Source organism: Oncorhynchus keta, chromosome 1, assembly GCF_023373465.1.
Source record: "Oncorhynchus keta strain PuntledgeMale-10-30-2019 chromosome 1, Oket_V2, whole genome shotgun sequence".
In the NCBI taxonomy this organism is placed as follows: Eukaryota; Metazoa; Chordata; class Actinopteri; order Salmoniformes; family Salmonidae; genus Oncorhynchus; species Oncorhynchus keta.
Genome location: NC_068421.1, coordinates 72,822,824 through 72,838,340, shown reverse-complemented (window position 1 = coordinate 72,838,340; position 15,517 = coordinate 72,822,824). Strand labels below are relative to the sequence as shown.

Sequence of the window (15,517 nt, the reverse complement as noted above, 5' to 3'; positions counted from 1 at the left end):
TGCTTGGGGCCTTATAGTGCGGTCTTAGTGCCAGCATCGGTTTGTGGTGGTAAATAGATGGTTATGAATAATATAGATGAGAACTCTCTTGGTAGATGGTGTGCTCTACAGCTTATCATAAGGTATTACCTCAGGCGAGCAATACCTTGAGACTTATTTAATATTAGACATTGCGCACCAGCTGTTTTTGACAAACCGATACACACGCACACAATGTATGTCTACAATATGTTTGAGTTAATTTAGGTCTTAAAACCGCTACTTTAATCAGAAGTTACTGTATTTTACTGTGGTCCTTCTGTAGCTCAGTTGGTAGAGCATGGCGCTTGTAACGCCAGGGTAGTGGGTTCGATTCCCGGGACCACCCATACGTAGAATGTATGCACACATGACTGTAAGTCGCTTTGGATAAAAGCGTCTGCTAAATGGCATTTATTATTATTATATTATTTTGGTTGTGTATTTCCATAACTGTTAAATTGTTATTTTATTCACAGTGAACAAAATGTCTTGACTCTGATTTCCACGTAAAAGTACATTTACATACAGTATGTTAAAATAGAATGATTTCCCTAAAAAAAAAATCATAATTTGTTATAATTGACATTAACCATTATTTTACAGGAAACATTTTAAGTTGGAGCTGATTACTGTCATTTAAAAGTGTTCATTATCCAGAAACAATGTAACAATGAGTTTTCTGTGAAATTATGTGTGCCAAACTGTCAATTTCTAGGCAGCGCAACTGAAATATTCAATGGCTAGGACAAACATCCATGCTTCCCACAGTTGTGCCAAGTTGGTGTCCAGTCTTGCCTGTCACCTACTACCATATCCTGCTCAGAGGCACTTAAATATTTTTTCTTTATTCATTTTCCCTCTGAATTGCACAGATACACAATCAATGTCTCAAGGCTTAAAAGTCCTTCTTTAACATTTTTTAAATCTTTTTATTGATTACACATTTAACCCCTTATTGTCCAAAACTACCTCTGTACTTCCATTCATTTGTATGGGTTACCTTTAGATAGTCGTAGAGCGGAGAGGCCTATTCAAACGGAGAATACCATTGTATTTGTGAGAGTCAACCCCTTTCTACTGTGGGGTCATATTAGTTTGTAGGCCAAACAGTTCAGATGGTTTAGTGAGAAGACTCTGCCTCTTTCTACCACAGATGTGGAAGGGCGACATACTTTAGGAGGATGCAGTGAATTGAGACGCAGCCCATGCAAAGAACCTATATTTTTAGGTTAAACTAACAGATTTTGATGGGGATATTTTTATTATGTTATATTGATGCGCTGGTCATCAATAGACGTTGGGGGTTGTATTGAATCTATGTCCAGCTCCTGTGAAAAGTTTGGATGTTTGTAAAACCCTCCAGACTAAGTTGCCTTGATTAATATTACAGTATATGCCCACGTGGAGCAATTACAGTATAGTGCCTGTAACTGTATTTGGACATGGCCTATTTAAAACAAGTTGTTGTTGAATTGTTTTATGGAATTTAATTACAATTCACTTTTTTGTTGGTCTTACCAATAGTGAATTTCTTGCTTATTGACCACGTTTGGCATGTCCATGGCTGAGACGTACTGTAATTTACAGTAGACCTAGCCCCTATATTAGTGGAATGCTATGTTAAACAATACATTTTCATAGGCCTATTGAAGCCATGCAATTACTTAGAACAATATAGACTTCAAACATAATATGGTATCCCAGGAGGTCTACCCCGGGGGATGGTAATAGAGGGGAGGTATGTGAGGTGAAATCATTTTAATCATTTTAGTCAATAAGATTCTTGCTACGTAAGCTTAACTTTCTGAACATTCGAGACGTGTAGTCCACTTGTCATTCCAATCTCCTTTGCATTAGCGTAGCCTCTTCTGTAGCCTGTCAACTATGTGTCTGTCTATCCCTGTTCTCTCCTCTCTGCACAGACCATACAAACGCTCCACACCGCGTGGCCGCGGCCACCCTAATCTGGTGGTCCCAGCGCGCACGACCCACGTGGAGTTCCAGGTCTCCGGTAGCCTCTGGAACTGCCGGTCTGCGGCCAACAAGGCAGAGTTCATCTCAGCCTATGCCTCCCTCCAGTCCCTCGACTTCTTGGCACTGACGGAAACATGGATCACCACAGACAACACTGCTACTCCTACTGCTCTCTCTTCGTCCGCCCACGTGTTCTCGCACACACCCCGAGAGCGTCTGGTCAGCGGGGTGGTGGCACCGGGATCCTCATCTCTCCCAAGTGGTCATTCTCTCTTTCTCCCCTCACCCATCTGTCTATCGCCTCCTTTGAATTCCATGCTGTCACAGTTACCAGCCCTTTCAAGCTTAACATCCTTATCATTTATCGCCCTCCAGGTTCCCTCGGAGAGTTCATCAATGAGCTTGATACCTTGATAAGCTCCTTTCCTGAGGACGGCTCACCTCTCACAGTGCTGGGCGACTTTAACCTCCCCACGTCTACCTTTGACTCATTCCTCTCTGCCTCCTTCTTTCCACTCCTCTCCTCTTTTGACCTCACCCTCTCACCTTCCCCCGTACTCACAAGGCAGGCAATACGCTCGACCTCATCTTTACTAGATGCTGTTCTTCCACTAACCTCATTGCAACTCCCCAAGTCTCCAACCACTACCTTGAATCCTTTTCCCTCTCGCTCTCATCTAACACCTCCCACACTGCCCCTACTCGGATTGGTATCGCGCCGTCCCAACCTTCGCTCTCTCTCCCCCCGCTACTCTCTCCTCTTCCATCCTATCATCTCTTCCCTCTGCTCATACCTTCTCCAACCTATCTCCTGATTCTGCCTCCTCAAACCTCCTCTCCTCCCTTTCTGCATCCTTTGACTCTCTATGTCCCCTATCCTCCAGGCCGGCTCGGTCCTCCCCTCCCGCTCCGTGGCTCGACGACTCATTGCGAGCTCACAGAACAGGGCTCCGGGCAGCCGAGCGGAAATGGAGGAAAACTCGCCTCCCTGCGGACCTGGCATCCTTTCACTCCCTCCTCTCTACATTTTCCTCCTCTGTCTCTGCTGCTAAAGCCACTTTCTACCACTCTAAATTCCAAGCATCTGCCTCTAACCCTAGGAAGCTCTTTGTCACCTTCTCCTCCCTCCTGATTCCTCCTCCCCTCCCCCTCCTCCCTCTGCAGATGACTTCGTCAACCATTTTGAAAAGAAGGTCGACGACATCCGATCCTCGTTTGCTAAGTCAAACGACACCGCTGGTTCTGCTCACACTGCCCTACCCTGTGCTCTGACCGCGTCTTGTGACGGCCGGCCGCCCAACAACCCGCTTGACCCTATCCCCTCCTCTCTTCTCCAGACCATTTCCGGAGACCTTCTCCCTTACCTCACCTCGCTCATCAACTCATCACTGACCGCTGGCTACGTCCCTTCCGTCTTCAAGAGAGCGAGAGTTGCACCCCTTCTGAAAAAACCTACACTCGATCCCTCCGATGTCAACAACTACAGACCAGTATCCCTTCTTTCTTTTCTCTCCAAAACTCTTGAACGTGCCGTCCTTGGCCAGCTCTCCCGCTATCTCTCTCAGAATGACCTTCTTGATCCAAATCAGTCAGGTTAAGACTAGTCATTCAACTGAGACTGCTCTTCTCTGTATCACGGAGGCGCTCCGCACCGCTAAAGCTAACTCTCTCTCCTCTGCTCTCATCCTTCTAGACCTATCGGCTGCCTTCGATACTGTGAACCATCAGATCCTCCTCTCCACCCTCTCTGAGTTGGGCATCTCCGGCGCGGCCCACGCTTGGATTGCGTCCTACCTGACAGGTCGCTCCTACCAGGTGGCGTGGCGAGAATCTGTCTCCTCACCACGCGCTCTCACCACTGGTGTCCCCAGGGCTCTGTTCTAGGCCCTCTCCTATTCTCGCTATACACCAAGTCACTTGGCTCTGTCATAACCTCACATGGTCTCTCCTATCATTGCTATGCAGACGACACACAATTAATCTTCTCCTTTCCCCCTTCTGATGACCAGGTGGCGAATCTCATCTCTGCATGTCTGGCAGACATATCAGTGTGGATGACGGATCACCACCTCAAGCTGAACCTCGGCAAGACGGAGCTGCTCTTCCTCCCGGGGAAGGACTGCCCGTTCCATGATCTCGCCATCACGGTTGACAACTCCATTGTGTCCTCCTCCCAGAGCGCTAAGAACCTTGGCGTGATCCTGGACAACACCCTGTCGTTCTCAACTAACATCAAGGCGGTGGCCCGTTCCTGTAGGTTCATGCTCTACAACATCCGCAGAGTACGACCCTGCCTCACACAGGAAGCGGCGCAGGTCCTAATCCAGGCACTTGTCATTTCCCGTCTGGACTACTGCAACTCGCTGTTGGCTGGGCTCCCTGCCTGTGCCATTAAACCCCTACAACTCACCCAGAACGCCGCAGCCCGTCTGGTGTTCAACCTTCCCAAGTTCTCTCACGTCACCCCGCTCCTCCACTCTCTCCACTAGCTTCCAGTTGAAGCTCGCATCCGCTACAAGACCATGGTGCTTGCCTACGGAGCTGTGAGGGGAACGGCACCTCAGTACCTCCAGGCCCTACACCCAAACAAGGGCACTGCATTCATCCACCTCTGGCCTGCTCGCCTCCCTACCACTGAGGAAGTACAGTTCCCGCTCAGCCCAGTCAAAACTGTTCGCTGCTCTGGCCCCCCAATGGTGGAACAAACTCCCTCACGACGCCAGGACAGCGGAGTCAATCACCACCTTCCGGAGACACCTGAAACCCCACCTCTTTAAGGAATACCTAGGATAGGATAAGTAATCCTTCTCACCCCCCCCCCCTTTTAAGATTTAGATGCACTATTGTAAAGTGACTGTTCCACTGGATGTCATAAGGTGAATGCACCAATTTGTAAGTCGCTCTGGATAAGAGCGTCTGCTAAATTACTTAAATGTAATGTTAAATGTTTGATGCCGACCCCATGCCCTGGGTGGACGAACTGATCGACCACTTGGGGACAGCGAGATACGTCAGCACCTTGGACCTAACGAAGGGGTACTGGCACTCTGCACTCTTGGAGACTGCCTTCTCCAACCCGGGGGGGGGCTATACCACTACCGGGTTCTGCCTTTCGGGCTCCACGGGGCACCAGCAACATTTCAGCGGCTCATGGACTGAGTTTGTGGCCGCACAGTGAGTAGGCAGCGGCTTATCTAGATTACATAATTGTGACTCTCAATTGTCACTGTGCACATCTGCAAGTTACAGGCTGTGGTTGATGCGCTAAGGGATGCAGGTCTGATCGCGAACCCCCACAAGTGCAAGCTGGGCTACGCCGAAGTGGAATGCCTGGGATATCAGATTGGGAGGGGAAATGTGAAACCCCAAGAAAAAAGAATTGCTGCCATTAAGGATGGCCGGTCCACTGAACAAAGAGGCAGGTAGTCATTCCTGGGGTTAGCGGGCTACTACAGTAGATTTGTACCTAACTTTGACGCAATAGCTTCTCCCCTGACAGATTTAACAAACGCACGACTACTACAGACGGTGCGATGGATGGAGGACACATAGGCGGCTTTCCAGGCCCTGAAGTATGCGCTATGTTCGCACCTGGTACTTGTCACCCCGTACTTCTCAAACTCTCCTGGTCCAGACAGACGTGTCTGACACCGGGGTAGGGGCCGTTTTGTCCCAAGAGCGGGAAGGCGAGGAGCACCCCATCATGTATGTCAGCAGGAAGCTCCTCCTGATGGAGAAGAAGTACTCAATTGTCAAGAAGGAGTGCCTCGCAGTGAAGTGGGCCCTCGACACCCTCAAGTATAACCTTCTCGGGAGGAAGTTCACCTTGATTACTGACCATGCCCCGCTCGTGTGGATAGCATGAGGTAAGGACACGAATGACCGTGTCACCCGCTGGTTCCTGTCCTTACAGCGATTCTCTCTGTCATCCACAGGTTGGGGGCCCAGCACGGCAATGTGGACGCCCTATCCAGGAGGGATGCAAACCTAGCCCTGAGCATGCCTCCCTCCCAGTCAGGGCTAAGGGGGGGTGTTGTGTGGTATCCCAGGAGATCTACCCCGGGGGATGGTCATAGAGGAGACATACGTGAGGCGATGTTGGCTCCCTCTGCTGGGATTCCGGGAGCTGGGCACCCCGACATGGGGAGGTAATTAGAGGAAAGTGCCAACCAGCTGTGGAGGCTAAATAAAAGGAGCATGATGGCACACCGCGGGAGAGAAGGGAGAGAGACGGACACCGGTATAAAGAGAGATTGAAGACCAAGCAAAACCGAAGTTATTTCTTTGATATATTTATTTTCCGTCTTAAGTAAAGTTGTTTTTCTGATTAACGCCTCCCTGTCTCTGTGTCAATCTCTGAACATTTAACCCAACACCCCACGGTTTACCACAATAGGCTATTTAGCAAATATGGGATTGTCTTACATTTTTGTTATTTTGTTTCTGTAGGGTATTTTATAAACTAGACTACAGCATACTGTTTGAATTGGAGTTGAAAACAATGCAATACATAAGACTGTTAATACACAACTTAAAGCAACCACGTACTGTATTTAGACATGGAGCACTTTCTGATTGGGCAGTGAGGGGTCAAGCCCTATGTGCCACCGCCAGCTACTGCACCCATAATTCCCACTGTGAAAATATTTCTGACACACCGCCTGGCCTATGTTAAATTAAAATTAAAACACTCCTACTACAATGTTAAAACATTCTACATTGTGACATCATTAAAATACTCCTACTACAATGTTTTCTTAGCCAGTGCTAAGATTTACCATTGCGTTCTTTAAAATGTTTAATAAATAAAGCCGTGGGTATCCTAGCATCCCTACAGGGGGCCAGTAGTGGAATTGCCCAGTGCTAATGCTAGCTAACTCGCTAGGGTGTTTGTGTGTGCCCTTGCTAACCAGCATCCTTAACTGTACATCAACAAGCCTGGCGAGGCTTTTTGTCGATCATGGTTAAGCTCTGCTCTACTCTCTCCCTCCTTTTTAGCTCAGTTTGTAGAGCATGGCGCTTGTAACGCCAGGGTAGTGGGTTCGATTCCCGGGACCACCCATACGTAGAATGTATGCACACATGACTGTAAGTCGCTTTGGATAAAAGCGTCTGCTAAATGGCATATATTATTATATTATTATTCTCTCCCCCACGGCTCAGTGGCAGGAATACCAGTAATTGACCCTCGTTATGGAAAAACGGCATCGTGAAACAGGCCCTAATTAGCTGATTGCTGTTGGCTACTTTTTTATGTGTTTTTCTTCTCTGGGGGGACTTTCCCCCCCAGAAAAGTGAATTTTTGATTGACAGCTACTGTGGACTCTTAAGCGTGTGTGCGGGTGCGTGCCCGTGTGTTTTCCCTGATTGTTCCACGACAGACCTGAAACTATTCCGACCCACAGTAGATCACCTTCATTGTTATTCCATTAAAATCCGCAGCACTAATTTCTGACAGTTTTACATTGATCCTTTCTCTCCATAATAGGCTTGACCACTGAAGCCTGGTTATTATGGGCTGTTTGAGCTGCACGGTAATCTGTAAGGACCGACGCTGGAGTAGAGAAGCAGGTACGGGGAGTCAAACATTTAATCGGAACAGACATCGAACAAGACAGGAACAGCGTCAGGACAAGGACATATGACAATCAATGCTGAAGCAGGAAACAGTGCGGGGGAACAGACATAGGGGAGGTAATGACAGAGTTGATTGAGTCCAATAATTGCTGATTTGTGTAATGGGGGGGGACAGGTGTGTGTAATGATGGGGAGCCTTGTGCCCTCGGAGAGAAAGAGAGCGAGAGAGGCCTTCTCAGAACTGTGTAAACAGCATGGCACCGTTCATATTTTAAGAAATGGCACCGGAGATGTCATGGCGTGCAGACACATTTCCCACCCAGCATTGCCTGAATCTAAAAATTAGTATCCTCACCAAGGGCAAGGCTGTTGGCTGGCTGTAACATCCTCTTGAGACCTTTTTCCTCTGTCTTCACTATGACTATGAAAGAGGGTGTTTGCAAATGAAGCCTGCCGTGTGTGGGTGGTGGGGGGGGCGCATGTGCATCGCTGCCTGTGTTTGTTAATGTGTGTGTGTGTGTGCTAATGTGTGACTGTGACATTGCAGGGAGTTTGGCCGCTGGAAAGTGAACAGCCTGGCTCTAGAGAGACAGGACAACAATGGTCTGGCCCTGCCCCTGGACCCAGAGTTCCTCCAGACCATCAGGCACCTGGGCAGACGGCCCAGCCTCAGCTCCATTACAGACAGCATCATCAGGAAGTACGGAACACACTTTCTGCTCTCAGCCACCCTGGGGGGTAAGAATAATATGTATTTATTGATGTTCTTTTAACCCAATCCTCTGTATGTTGCTGATGCTCAGCGTCAGAAACGCAAACAGTAAATTCTCTCTTTGCTGTAAAGGTGTCATATTGAAAGTGTTGTTCTATTCCCCAGCCCAGTTCTCAGTGCATAATCTGCTCCACTCTGTGTGTGTTTAGGGGAGGAGTCATTAATGATCTTTGTGGACAAGCGGAGGTTGAGTAGAACGGTGGAGACAAGAGAGGCCAACGGTACAGCCGTGACTCTAGAGGCCCTGCACCAACTGGCTGCCTCTTACTTCATCGACAGAGAGAGCACCCTGCGCAAGCTGCACCACATCCAGATAGCATCCACAGCCATTAAGGTAAACCTACAAGCTGCACCACATCCAGATTGCATCCATGACCCCCCCCACACACACACACATTCATTCCCAGAGCCCTCTAGCTGGGTCCATTAATCACTGTGTCAGTCACTATTACTGAGTAATGAGTGATCGGCTGAGTTTGCCCTTTGCACAGCAGGACATGTTTGTCAGACTCCGTATTCGGGGTGATTCGTTTCCATGTGAGCCTGTGATTTGTTTACATGTACCTGTGGCAATGAGAGGATTATCATTGAGGAATTTCCAATGTATAGACACCTTGTATGAGAGCAGTGTTTCACCAGCTGGTGAGCCACTGGTGTCGAATTTACATTTATTTAGAAGTGATTGTTTAAAACTGGACTGCTAGACTGTTTTGTACATCTTGAGGTTTGGGGACCAACTTCTAAAGAATGTGGGGGAGGGGAGTAGGTGTGTGCTAAAATACATGTGACAGTCATACCTGACACAATTGTACAGTTTAACATTGATTTTGAACATTATCTAAGATGATGTAGAGTTATAAACTCACTTGTAGTTTGAAAGCATCCATCTGTTTATCATTGACTTTTCCCAGTGCTCGCCCATCTTTGGCCACCACAGACAGATAAGGCCATATATTCCTTAAAGTGAATTGGCAACGGGACACATCATGGCTTTGTTGGCAGCGTTCTCGTGGACAAAGTGCTGCTAAAATCGTCTGATTGAGATGAATGGAGCAGAAGTCCTCTGAGGTGCATTTGTTTAGGAGGCAGTTTCAGGTGACTGATGTGAAATATTCACAGCATCAGCTGCCTTTAATTCAGGCCATTGATTTTTACCTCGTCAAGATGAAGATTGATGGCAAAACAAAAGCATCTCTTAGAAAGAGGGCACCGGACAACGGCTTTAAGAGAACAGATTTCAGGAGGAGAAAAGCCTGTTGTCCTGGTATAATGTAGGAGCTATAGCTATAACACTTCAGGTGAAAAATAAAGGAAAAATGAAAAAGAAAGAGGGGAGGCGAAGGGAAGTGGTGCCTCTACAATTACGCATCAGAGTGAATCCTCGGTTCTATTTCAACAATTTCTTAGAGAGCTTGCCCCATTTGTCAGCCATTTTGGGTATGAGTTAAGGTGTCACGCTAATGAATAGAAGACGTATGAAGAATACTGGGGTTCCGCCATCTGTAATAATCGGTGCTTTAACCTACCAGCGAGCAAGAAACACTGGCAGGTGATACTAACAGTGCTGGGTGGACATAAATCGAGTGGTTAAAGTTTGATTTACAACCCAGGTCCATTTCTACTAAGGTTTATTACAATTAGCCTGAAAAACAACAAGCCATCGATGGGGAGAGGACAGGAGTGTTTTTGACCCAATTTGCTGCCTTGCTACTGCGGTGTTTAGTCATTCATGTCCTCTTATGGTTCATTTGTAGGGGAATAAAGATAATTTGTGTGGCTGAGCTTTGGAAATCTAGTGAGAAAATATGGTTGCAGTTGTTCATGATGTAGAACAGATTTGATGTGGATAAATAAAATAAAAAAACACTGTCTTGTTTTATCCCTTGTGTATCAATGAATTATTCATTTCATACAGATGTTGTCATCTTCGTTATTATATTGTTGTGTCCTCTTTAACATTTTGCCATGTCCTCCCCCGCAAGAAAAAAAGACACCCTCAGATGTAAAAACAAGAGGAAGTTTGTTATTTTCTATCAAGGTCTTATATACTCTGGGAGAACTTTACAAATTAGATAAAGGTATGAGCTGCAGTTGGCTTCACTTACCCTTTAACCTCTGTCTGGGTCATCGTCAGTCAAGCTACTAATATACAAGTTGTGAGTAATCTTAACCTTTAGCCAGCTCTGTTTCCTCTCTCTGCAACATTGTCTGCCAAGAGCACCAGAATTATTAATCTCTGAGAGAAGGGAAAAGGGATGATAATTTGTTCCAAATCAAAAGGAGTCTCTCTCTCAGCCCCATCCAAGTTGGGAAACAGACTCCCATCTAAAAAAAAACAGCATATCATAGTTTGCCTTGCCACAGTAACTCCTACTTTCTTCTCTTAAAGGTCCTCTGCTGCTCCCCTGCGGATTTCAATGAGCCTCCATTTATTTAGGGGGCACAAATATAATCTCATGCTAGTTTATTTTTTCTCTCTTCAAGTCGATAAGCTGATCCCCAGCTCTGGTTGACATCGTAGTGTAAGCCAGTGCAACAAAGTGGTTTTAAAACATCTTGCCGGAATCCTCAAAGAATGTCTAAACACGCGTAAACACATCTAGGATGCAAATGGGGATATGCTGCATCTACTAAGGCTATGCCTAGTGATTAAAAACAGGACGATTCTCTGTGGTGCCGTGAAAAAAGCAATTTCCGAAGAAGCGCCGGTCCCAAACATTAATGCCATTCCATACTTTTTTAACAGGTTGGTGTATAGGCCTCTTAATACCCATTATTATTTAAATATCTGACATCTGGGGCTCACTTACTGGCATTTTATGTATTATATTCTGCTTTTGTGGAATTACTCATAGGTGGAATTAACAGAAGGCATGATCTTCATCAGTTTCTATGCCTCTGCCTTAGTGGTATAATAATAATATTAATAATGCTCGCATTTAGAAAATAATTGAGCTTCCTTGTCATTTGAGGCATTGCACCATGCATATAAAAGTATACAAGGGTTGTTACTGCATTGCTTTGGAGCACTTGGGATATGCTTATATTTTCATTCTCGCTTTAAATCATTAGCTATTCCCAAACACTAAACACTTGCAAGACCTTTAAACAATTCCCCAGGGGCAGATTCTTTGGCTGAGGCAGGACAGGGGACTCTGGTCTCTGCCTTAATCAGAAGAAGCATCCATACTGTGAGTGAGTGCTGTTCCTGTATATCAAGTCTCATGTGGCTCAGTTTCGTAGATCATTGCGCTTGCAACGCCAGGGTTGTGGGTTTGAGTCCCACTAGGGACCAATACGAAGTAAAAAAATGATGCACTCACTACTGTTACTCGGTTTGGATAAGAGTGTCTGCTGAATTACTTAAATGTAGAATATGATGATGCATCCCAGACATGTCTCCATCACTTAACCAAGCAGCACATTCCTATTCCAGGAAAGCCTTTAAGAGCAATCGCCAGTCCCATTAAATGCAGCTGTTAGAATTTCTGATAGTCAGCACTCGATTATGGCATATTAATACAACCCCCGCTCGCTCTCTCTCCACCTCCTCATTTACATTTTTCTATCCACCAAAGTCCCAATAAGTTACTGAACATACTTTTATACAAACAACTGTTAAGACCTTTTTTGTTTTTGTCCTTTCTATAAGAAATGGATTTAAGTGTGCGTATGCTCGGCTTCACTTGGTCCTTGTTGCAGATGGTCTCATTGCTATGCATAGAAAATCCAGATTTAAATTAAAACATTTCCCTTTAAGTTGGACATCTGTCTGTGTTAGAAATTTATCTGCCCATCCCTCTAGACATTTCACGGATTTTAATTATTTTCGTCGAAGCATCAATAAAAAAAATAATGGAAATGCCGTCGATAGGCCTGCTGAAGTTGAGGTTTTTATTCTCTTTTTCTCAACCCTCTTCCCCACTCTCAATTTCAAAGTAACTCAAACCTCAATGTTGAATGAAAAATAATATTTTGTGATTATCATATAATGAATCACTGCTGCTTATGTATGAAGGTTGGTCATGGTTATGGCATATTAATGTTTTGAATGCATACCTTTTTGAAACAGTTAAGTTTCTGTTCTTCATTTTCTTTCCTCTGTCTCACCCTTCCCTCTGTTTTCACAGTGACCTTAAAGTAGGTGTCAAATAAAGACAACTTTTCTGCCCACAGAGGGAAAGGAAAGTGTCCCCTTTCTTCTGAATGTAGAACCATAGTTCCTCATTGATCTACACTGGTGATGTGGTTACTTTTATTGGCCCTTTGGGAAAATATTAAAAGAAGGAGCCACTGTGGCATTAGGGGAGAATAACTTGCAAGTGACGAGGAGGGAGATGGATAGGCCCACAGGCTGCCAGACTTGGAATGGTGGCAGAGAAACCTTGATATATGGGAGCTTTAAATCATCCTTTTGTCAAGGAGGATTGAGCTGTGATTGTGAACGATCTAACCGCTCACCCAGAGGAGAAGAGATCCAGTGTCTTTCTCATTTGTCAGCTTGAATCTAGTGATATGTCTGCCAGGCTTGCATGTAACTGCATCTTTCAAGACTTAAAGCATAATTGGAAGCTCCCACCGAAAATAATTCTTCATACGTAGTTCTTTCTTTTACTTTTTTGCAGACTCCACATTCTTCTCTCCCTTCTCTCCCTCAGATGACAGTGTTTTTTGGTTGCATTGCTACTGTATGTCATCATCGCTTTCTCTGAGTAGACAAGAAACCACCTCTCAACCTTAAGCTTATTCATGTACTATACTTTTTGGATATAACAATGTGGCCTCTGAACAGAGAATTATCATCTAACAGACTATACTGAATAGTGGATATGTCTAAATGCACAACCTTGGTGTTGCATCATATACCAAACAACTGAACTACTGTACTACTACTTGTAATGTTTGTTGATGTGAACATTTAAACGTGTCTCAATAAGGTATAAAATATTTAGTCCTGTGGAAGTACAGATGGTAGGATCTGAGTGAGCATACTCTTGTTGTTGATCTCATTCCACATGACATTCAGCTCTGCATCCCTACATTTTTTATGACTTTAGTGGCTCTCTTTTACAGTGTAGTGGAGTATTGCCATGTGCCTCTGTCTTTCCCGTTAGGTGACCGAAACCAGGACGGGCCCTCTTGGATGCAGTAACTATGACAACCTGGACTCAGTCAGCTCTGTTCTGGTTCAGAGCCCTGAAAACAAGATTAATCTGCAAGGTCGGCCATCCATAATTGAACCCACCCAGACATTCTGATGGAATTGTCAGTTTATATTCTCTGCCAGAAGTTAGACAAGAGGCACCAGAGTGTCAGAAGGATTTTAGCTTCAATTCTTTGTCTGGCATTGGAAACCGAACCTCTGGATTCCTAAGTGGATCACAGGGATTTGTAGACATGTATGAACAAGACAGTGGAAATGTATCTATAATGTGACCAGAAAATACCTGTTCTGTCCTATAGTAACTTACAGTAGAAAGTCTATAGTTAATACAGTATTTGAGTCTAGTTTACATTATTAGTCATTTGTCTTGAAGTTTAGCCAGTGTTGTCATATATAAACTGTACCATGTCCTCTCCTCAGGTCTCCAGGCCATCCTACCAGAGTACCTGAGGGTCAGGTTCGTCCAGGCTGCTCTGAGCTACATCGGCTGTAACGTGGAGGGTCAGTTTGTGTGCCGAGACAATGACTGTTGGTGCCGCTGCAGCCCAGGCTTCCCCCAGTGTAATTGCCCCGACGTGGACCTGAGGGCCATGGAGGCCAGCCTACTGCACATCAGAGACACCTGGAACATGGCCAACCAGGACTTTGAAGAGTCTGGTATGGGAGTATGACATTGATGATACACTCACAGAGGCGTATATAGAGAATTTGTAACATTCAATATGCTTGCACAAATGTACTGCAACTGTATGTCAGATCAAATGAAATTGTATTTATCATGCGCCGAATAAAAACGTACCGTAAAATGCTTATTACAAGCCCTTAACCAACAATGCAGGTCAAGAAAGAGTTCATTTTCTTTTTTCACTTTAAGTTTATTTATTTTTAATATTTTCTTAAGTAAAAAAATAAAAAGTTACAATTACAAGGACATATACAGGGAGTTAGTTGATGTAATTTGTACATGTAAAGTGACTATGCCTAGATAATGAACAATGAGTAGCAGCAGTGTAAAAAGGGGGGGGGGGCGGGTGGATTTGGGGTAGTAGCTGTTAAGGAACCTTTTAGACTTGGCGCTCTGGTACCGCTTGTCATGCAGTAGCAGAGAGAACAGTCTATGACAGTCTATGACTTGGGTGACTGGAGTCTTTGATCATTTTTTGGGACTTCATCTGACACCGCCTAGTGTGTGTGTGTGTATATATATATATAGGTCCTAGATGGCAGAAAGCTTGACCCCAGTGACGTACACAGCAGGAGGCACTAGCCTCTGTAGCACCTTACGGTCAGATGCTGAGCAGTTTCCATACCAGGCGGTGATGCAACCGTTCAGGATGCTCTTGATGGGGCAGCTGTAGAATGTTTTGAGGATCTGGGGACCAAAGCCAAATCTTTTCAGTCTCCTGATATATGCCACAAAACCTTACACAACACGGAAATCAGTGTGACGTCTGCTGTCTATGGGTTCACATGTAGATTTAAAGGCTGAATTATTCATATTAAATGTCCGGGTCACACTTGAGAAGTCTGTAAACGCATACAGCAACTCCAGAAAGTATTTACGCCCCTTGACTTTTCCACATTTTGTTCTGTTAAAGCATGAATCTAAAATGGATTAAATAGAAATTTGCTGACACTGGCCTAAACACAATACCTCATAATGTCAAAGTACAAATGAATAAAAACAAGTGAATAATTATTCAACCAATTTGTTATGGCAAGCCTAAATATGTTCAGGAGTAAACATTTGTTTAACAAGTCAAAAAATAAGTTCAATGAACTCTGTGTGGAATAGTGTTTAACATGATTTTTGAAAACCTCAACTCTGTACCCCACACATACATGTAAGGTCCCTTAGTTGAGCAGTGAATTTCAAACACAGATTTAACCACACAAACTAGGGAGGTTTTCCAAAGCCTTGCCAAGAAGGGCAGACATTGAATATCCCTTTGAGCATGGTGAAGTTGCTTTTCTACACCCAATCACTACAAAGATACAGGCGTCTTTCC

At 45.0% G+C, this 15,517-nt stretch overlaps 2 protein-coding genes across 2 annotated transcripts in view; both read left to right on the top strand.

Annotated features, from left to right (window-relative positions):
• uchl5 (ubiquitin carboxyl-terminal hydrolase L5) overlaps nt 1-15,517 on the top strand; it is a 1,000,928-nt gene that overhangs the window by 673,095 nt on the left and 312,316 nt on the right. The gene's annotated exons all lie outside the window — the stretch shown is intronic.
• The window catches only part of LOC118392918 (BMP/retinoic acid-inducible neural-specific protein 3), a 56,120-nt gene that overhangs the window by 21,300 nt on the left and 19,303 nt on the right, over nt 1-15,517 (top strand). Inside the window, exons 3-6 of the mRNA XM_035784947.2 lie at nt 8,120-8,310; nt 8,494-8,678; nt 13,459-13,564; nt 13,929-14,165. Of these exons, the coding sequence (XP_035640840.1) occupies nt 8,120-8,310; nt 8,494-8,678; nt 13,459-13,564; nt 13,929-14,165 (719 nt within the window). The remainder of the gene's footprint in view (nt 1-8,119; nt 8,311-8,493; nt 8,679-13,458; nt 13,565-13,928; nt 14,166-15,517) is intronic.